Raw genomic sequence first — 7,957 nt, 5'->3', positions numbered from 1 at the left:
CTTAAGGTCACTTTCCCTTTTTGGACATCAATGAGGGTCTGTCCAGTTGCTAGGAAGGGTCTTCCTAGAATGAGAGTTGCACTCTTGTGCTCCTCCATCTCCAGCACTACAAAGTCAGCGGGAAAGGCAAATGGCCCAACCTTGACAATCATGTCCTCAATTATGCCTGATGGATATTTAATGGAGCCATCAGCAAGTTGAAGACATATCCGGGTTGGTTTGACCTCTTCAGTCAAGCCAAGCTTTCTGATAGTGGATGCAAGGATTAGATTGATACTTGCCCCAAGGTCACATAAAGCTGTCTTGGTACAAGTACCCTCTAATGTGCATGGTATCATAAAGCTTTTGGGATCCTTAATCTTTTCTGGTAAGCTTGTTAGGATGACTGCACTGCATTCTTCAGTGAGAAAAACTCTTTCTGTTTCTCTCTAATCCTTCTTATGACTTAAGATCTCTTTCATGAACTTAGCATAAGAGGGTATTTGCTCAAGTGCCTCAGCAAACGGAATCTTTATTTCAAGAGTCCTGAGATAGTCTGCAAAGCGGGCAAATTGTTTATCCTGTTCTGCTTGGCGGAGTTTCTGAGGATAAGGTATCTTGGCTTTGTATTCTTCAACCTTAGTTGCTGCAAATTTATTTCCTGCAGAGGTGGTTGGAGAAGCCTTCTTAGAGGAATTATTATCAGCACTTGTAGGTGTCTGATCCCTCACTGGCACTTGAATGCTAGGGTTGGAAGCTGGATTGGCGTTTGACGCCAAATTCCTACCTTTTTCTGGCATTTGAACGCCAGAATTGAGCTTCCATTGGGCGTTTGACGCCAATCCCTTACCTGTTTCTGGCGTTTGAACGCCAGAACTGAGCATGGGTTGGGCATTTAACGCCAGCTTTTCATCCTTTTCTGGCGTTTGAACGCCAGAATTATTCCTCTCTAGGCTCTTGTCGTCCTCAGAGGGATTTTGAGCAGTGGTTTGCTCATCCTCTGTCAGCTGTTCTCTTCTTGACTTTCTGCTGCTTTGAGTTGAGGTATTTAACATTTTTCCACTTCTTAATTAAACTGCTTGGTACTCCTCTGTTATCTGTTTTGGTAACTGCTGTTTTGCTTGATTCAATTGTGATTCCATATTCTTGTTAGCAATTTTGGTTTCTTGTAGCATCTCCTTATATTCTGCTAACTGCCTTGTTATAGAAGATAGCTGCTGATTGAGTTCAGCAACTTGTTCCTGAGGACTAAAGTCAGTTGATACTGCTTTAGCTTCTTCTTTTATGGAGGACTCATTACTTATGTACAGATGCTAATTTCTAGCAACTATATCGATAAGCTCTTGAGCCTCTTCAACAGTCTTTCTCATGTGTATAGATCCACCAGCTGAGTGGTCTAGAGATACCTGAGCTTTTTCTGTAAGCCCGTAGTAGAAGATGTCTAACTGCACCCACTCTGAAAACATTTCAGAGGGGCACTTCCTTAGCATCCCTCTGTACCTCTCCCAGGCATTATAAAGGGATTCATCATCCTCTTGTTTAAAGCCTTGGATGTCCAGCCTTAGCTGTGTCATCCTTATTGGAGGGAAATATTGATTCAAGAATTTGTCTGATAACTGTTTCCATGTTCTTATGCTTGCTGTGGATTAGTTATTTAACCACCTCTTAGCTTGATCTTTTACAACAAACGGAAATAGTAACAGCCTGTATACGTCCTGATCTACCTCCTTGTCACGCACTGTGTCAGCAATTTACAAGAACTGCGCCAGAAACTCAGTAGGTTCTTCCTGTGGAAGACCGGAATACTGCCAATTTTGCTGCACCATGACAATGAGCTGAGGATTTAGCTCAAAACTGCTTGCTTTGATGGGAGGTATACAGATGCTACTCCCATATGCAGCAGTAATGGGGTTAGCATATGACCCCAGAGTCCTTCTGGACTGTTCATTTCCACTTAGATCCATGATGGAGAAAGGGAGATGATGTGGATTAAAAAATATAATTATTTTTTTACCGAAATTAAAAGAAAATAAAATAAAATAAAATAAATAGAAAATCGAATATACGTTCAAAAATTAAAAGATAATTGAAAACTAAAATAATTAATTAAAAATATTTGAAAAAGATATGACTTTAAAATTTTAAAGATTGAAACTTTCTTAACAAGAAAACACCAAACTTAAAATTCTTCAATCAAAATAATAATAAAATAGAACAAGTGATTCGAAAATGATAAATAAAAAAAAAGAAAAAGATTTTGAAAAAGATTTAAACAGATTTGAGATTAGAAAAGATAAGATAAGTTAGGTAAGAGAAGATAAGGAATTTAAATTAAAAAGTTTTAAAAATTCAATTTTAAAATTTGAAATTTGAAATTTGAAATTTGAATTTTAAATTTTGAATTTTGAATTTTGAAAAGTTGAAATTTGAAATTTGAATTTGAAATAAGATAAGATAAGATTTTGAAAAAGATATGATTTTTTGAAAAAGATTTGAATTTTGAAATTTTAAAACTAAGATAAGATAAAATAAAAATTTTTAAAATAAAAATCTGAATTTTTAAAAGTAATTTTCAAAAATTCAATTTAAAATGAAGAGAAAAGATATTTTTGAATTTAATGAGAAAAGAGAAAAATAATAAAGTGACACCAAACTTAGAATTTTCAGATCAAAGCAAGGAAAACTAACAAGAAAACTTTGAATGTCAAGATGAACACCAAGAACACTTTGAAGATCAAGATGAACACCAAGAACAAATTGTTGAAAATTTTTAAGCATTAAAAACACAAAGGACACCAAACTTAAAAATTTTTATACTTTGGACACTAATAATTCAAAATGCACAAGAAAAACAAGGAAAAACGCAAAACAATAAAAACTAAAGATCAAACAAGGAAAAATAAACAAGAACAACTTGAAGATTAAGAAAGAACTAAGAACATATAATTCGAAAGATTGAAAGAAAAATAAAATCATGCAATTGACACCAAACTTAAAACATAAAACTAAACTCAAACAGAAGACTAAATTATGAAGTTATTGGGTTTTTTTTCGAAAATAATTTAGAAAAAGAAAATAAGGATTCTAAAATTTTAACCAGAAACAATAATAGAGGACTCTAAACTAAAAAGATAAATTTTTCCTAATCTAAGCAACAAAATAAATCGTCAGTTGTCCAAACTCGAATAATCCCCGGCAATGGCGCCAAAAACTTGGTGCACGAAATTGTGATTCACACTTTTCACAACCCCGCACAACTAACCAGCAAGTGCACTGGGTCGTCCAAGTAATACCTTACGTGAGTAAGGATCAATCCCACGGAGATTGTCGGCTTGAAGCAAGCTATGGTTATTTTGTAACTCTTAGTCAGGAAATTAGTAATAAAAATGATTAGGTTTATGAAGAGTAAATCGCATAAATTAAATAATACTTGTTATGCAGTGATGGAGAACAGATTGAGGATTTGGAGATGCTCTGTCTTCTGAATCTCTGCTTTCCTACTGTCTTCTTCTTCACGCACGCAAGGCTCCTTCCATGGCAAGCTGTATGTTGGTGGATCACCGTTGTCAATGGCTACCATCCGTCCTCTCAGTGAAAATGGTCCAAATGCGCTATCACCGCATGGCTAATCATCTGTCGGTTCTCACTCATGTTGGAATAGGATGTATTGATCCTTTTGCGTCTGTCACTACGCACCAGCACTCGTGAGTTTGAAGCTCGTCACAGTCATCCCATCCCAGATCCTACTCGGAATACCACAGACAAGGTTTAGACTTTCCGAATCTCAGAAATGGCCGCCAATAATTCTAGCCTATACCATGAAGACTCTGATCTCACGAATTCGAATGCTCTGTTGTCAGGAGATGCAATCAAACACGTGAACCAGGAATCAAAGAGATACACACTCAATCTAAGGTAGAATGGAAGTGGTTGTCAGGCACGCGTTCATAGATTGAGAATGGTGATGAGTGTCACGAATCATAACATTCATCATGGTTATGTACGAGCGAGTATCTTAGAATAGAAACAAGCGTGATTGAATAGAAAACATAAGTAATTGCATTAATCCATCGAGACACAGCAGAGCTCCTCACCCCCAATCATGGAGTTTAGAGACTCATGCCGTAGAGATACAATGTAAAACATGAAAGTGTCATGAGGTCCATAGTAAGTCTCTAAAAGTTATTTTTATACTAAACTAGTAGCTAGGGTTACAGAAAATAAGTAACTAAGTGCAGATCGTGCAGAAATCCACTTTCGAGGCCCACTTGGTGTGTGCTTGGGCTGAGCATTGAGCTTTACACGTGTAGAGACTTCTCTTGGAGTTAAACGCCAGGTTGTAGCCTATTTCTGGCGTTTAACTCTGGTTTGCAACCTGTTTCTGGCGTTTAACGCCAGAATAGGGTAAAGACTTGGCGTTAAACGCCAATTTGCGTCGTCAAACCTCGGGCAAAGTATGGACTATTATATATTACTGGAAAGCCCTGGATGTCTAGTTTCCAACGCAATTAAGAGCGCGCCAGTTGGATTTCTGTAGCTCCAGAAAATCCATTTCGAGTACAGGGAGTTCAGAATCCAACAGCATCTGCAGTCGTTTTTCAGCCTCTGAATCAGATTTTTGCTCAGGTCCCTCAATTTTAGTCAGAAAATACCAAGGTTGCGAGAACCGGACCGGTCAATAAACTGGTGAGGTCACTGGTTCAATGGTTCACTGGTTCGACCGGGGTTCAACCGGTTTAATTAAATATTAAATAAAATTATTAAAAAACTTAAAATAATCTTAAGTATATAAATTCAATAATTTCTAACTTAATAAAATTTAATATTTCACATAATAAATTATCCATTACTTAAGATTAGAGGTTCACAAACAACTTCAAACATCAAAGTTTATAACTAAACAAAAAATAAAACGTACATAATGACAAACCCATAATGTTCTACATTCAAAAGATACAATTACTAGCAAGTTTTCAACTAATCAAAGGTGCAACTCATCAAAAATAATAATTTTCATTAAGTGTTCCAACATCTCCATCATAAACAGGTAATCCAAAGCCACCATCATCAGAAGTACCACCAAAAGAAGCTGTATTTGAAGAATCAGCAACATTAGGGAAATCCACATCAAGTTTCACATCTCCTCCATCTAATAAAATAAAATAGAAAACCAAGAAAAAATTAAAGTTACAACTTTACATCAGATATTGAGAGGAAATGAAACAAGTTTTGCTATTTCAATCACCTTTAGGATATGAAGGCATAGCATTATCCGTATAAATTAAATTTTCAATGCCGTCGATGTCTCCATTAGTAAATTCAGGATCATCTTCATCCGGCATTACCCAAAAATCTACTATGTCAATGCTTTGAATGTCAATTGGATCATAATTCTTCTTCTTGCGATGCATTCTAGATTGAAGGCGTAGATTATAAGTGACATAAACAATGTCACTTAGCCTTTGATGCTCTAATCGGTTCCTCCTCTTTGAATGGATTTGTTCAAAGAGGCTCCAGTTCCTCTCGCAGCCGGATGATAAAGATGTTTGATGAAGAAGACGAATTGCCATTTTTTGCAAGTTAGGAGCACTCCCACCGTGTAGCCTCCACCATTCATCTACCAGGATATGAAATTCAACCATCAATTCTCATTCAATATTTAAAAAACATTCAAAGTAAATTGAACATAGAAATATAAATACTTACCAGGTTCAAGTCTCTTAATTGCTTTCAATGCACTTTCCCTTCCAAAACTTCCTTTTCGATCTCGATACAACTGTATCTCTTGCATTGCGGCAACCGAGTCATCACAAAGAGTTTCAATATCAAATAAATCAAGCAAAGACCTCAAGATATTTTCCTTCTCAACAAACCCCTCACTATAGAAGAAATATGGATTCAAAAAGTATGCTGCCGCATGGAGGTCACGCTTCAAATGCTTATCCTACTGCATTTTCAAGATACTTGTATAAGGTGTGTATGCAAATTTCTAGTGGCATAGTGGATTAGGGTTAGGTTATGTTACGCGTACGCCTTTCTATTTTTTTTTTTTAAAAAAAAAAAAGCCAAAACGACGTCGTTTTGCATCTGAATTTCCGAACCACTAAACCGCCAAAAAACCGGACGGTTCTTCCGGTTCTCCGGTTAACCGCCAGTTCGACCGGTTTTTCCACTGGTTCTTTGCCATTCGGTTTTCGAGGTTACCCGGACCGGCTAGGTAACCGGTTCTCGGTTATTCCAGTTGAACCGGCCGGTCCAGTCCGGTTTTCAGAACCATAGAAAATACCTAAAATCACAGAAAAAACACAAACTCATAGTAAAGTCTAGAAATGTAATTTTTGCATAAAACTAATAAAAACATAGTAAAAACTAACTAAATTATACTAAAAACTACTAGAAAATAATGCCAAAAAGCGTATAAATTATCCGCTCATCACAAGCTTTGCCAACAGCTCAGGTGGCCTGGCCTCGAAAAACTGCCAACGACAATGGAACAGAACCTCCAAATCCTCATCACTCCCTATGACAAACGAATCATATTTCACATCATCTCGCAGAACTGAGATCGAAATGTGATAAAATAACTTCTCAATCCATTTCACGCCTTACAACCCCAGTTTCTGCATTATAGAATTCAGGAAGTCAGCGAAGCTCGTTGTAGGTTTCAGAAAAATACTTAAGGGGATCCTTATCTGTAAACTTAATACCAGAATGTGTTTTTTTCTTAATTGACCCTCTATAATGCACCAATACTAAAAAACTCTCGTCACTAGCTATTGTGTTTCACTCTAATGGAAGGAATTCATGTTCACACCATATTTTATACACATTGCATGATTGCTAATTTGAAGCAGTCAATTTTGAATTACACACTCATAATTCGAATTTGACTCATTCGAATTACTAGGTGTGTCCTATGATACACGGACACTGACACGGACACGGGACACGACACGACACGGGGGACACGGTGACACGCGAAGTTTAAAATCTTATATGACACGGAGACAAGCATACATATAAAATATAAAGTATTTTTTACATAAATCGTAATGATATTTTGATATTTTATTGATATTAAAATATAAATTAAATTTTTTAATTATTTTTAATGTCTTATTTTAATTATATCAAGTATTTAAAATATTTTTGTTTTAATAAATAATAATATATACTATATCTAATTTTATTTTAAAAATATATGTTAAGAATAAGACTGGACACGCTGACACGTAATGGTATTTAGGTGTGTCCAGGCGTGTCCGGAGAAGAACTTTTTATTTTTTATTAAGATATGGTTGGACACCGCAGACACGCGTGTCGGACGAGTGTCGGTGAGTGTCGTGTCTGAAATGTGTCCGACACGCGGACGCGGTAACTCAGCGAAGTGTCCGTGCTCCATAGGGTGCGCCTAACCCTGGGCTAGTTCGACTTGGGCTTATTCAAACTAGTGTGGATAGGGGGTGTGTGTGTGTATGGTTAGAATCAATGTGATTCAAATTACCATTATGGAGATAATGCATGCTGGTGCGGTATTTTATAACCCACAAACTTACCGGCAAGTGCACCGGGTCGTACCAAGTAATACCTTACGTGAGTAAGGGTCGATCCCACGAGGATTGATGGATTAAGCAACAATGGTTAATTGATTTGGCTTAGTTAGACAAACAGAAAGGAGTGTTGAGATGCAATATAAAAGATATTAAATAATATAAAAAATATTGAAGATAGGCAGATAAATAAGTTGGGAATAAAATATGGGAGAAAACAGTTAAGGCTTCAGAGTTATCTATTTTTCCGGATTAACTTTTCTTACTGACTATTTTAATTATGTAGGATTTAATTTATGACAAACTATATGTGACTAGACCCTAATTCCTTAGACCTTCCTAGTCTCCTCTAAAATTCATTAACAGCCAATTTCTTGGTCAATTAATTCCAATTAGAAGCTACATGATCAAATTCCAGTTTATATGCC

At 36.3% G+C, this 7,957-nt stretch overlaps 1 protein-coding gene across 1 annotated transcript; it reads right to left on the bottom strand.

Annotated features, from left to right (window-relative positions):
• LOC110264481 lies at positions 4,855–5,585 on the bottom strand. The gene is made up of 2 exons (XM_021106668.1): positions 5,225–5,585; positions 4,855–5,128 (listed from the first exon to the last, which is right to left on the bottom strand). Exons 1-2 carry the CDS (start codon positions 5,547–5,549, stop codon positions 4,977–4,979), a joined length of 477 nt encoding a protein of 158 aa, XP_020962327.1. The 5' UTR covers positions 5,550–5,585; the 3' UTR covers positions 4,855–4,976.

This window comes from Arachis ipaensis, chromosome B07 (genome assembly GCF_000816755.2).
Source record: "Arachis ipaensis cultivar K30076 chromosome B07, Araip1.1, whole genome shotgun sequence".
Lineage (NCBI taxonomy): Eukaryota > Viridiplantae > Streptophyta > Magnoliopsida > Fabales > Fabaceae > Arachis > Arachis ipaensis.
The sequence above is the reverse complement of the archived record's forward strand: the minus strand, read 5'-3'. Positions and strand labels throughout refer to the sequence as shown.

Coding starts and splice junctions, on each gene's coding strand:
- LOC110264481 (XM_021106668.1), bottom strand. CDS start 5,549: ATGGCAATTCGTCTTCTTCATCAAACATCTTTATCATCCGGCTGCGAG. Junction 5,129..5,224: donor TATGCCTTCATATCCTAAAG/GTGATTGAAATA, acceptor TTATTTTATTAG/ATGGAGGAGATGTGAAACTT.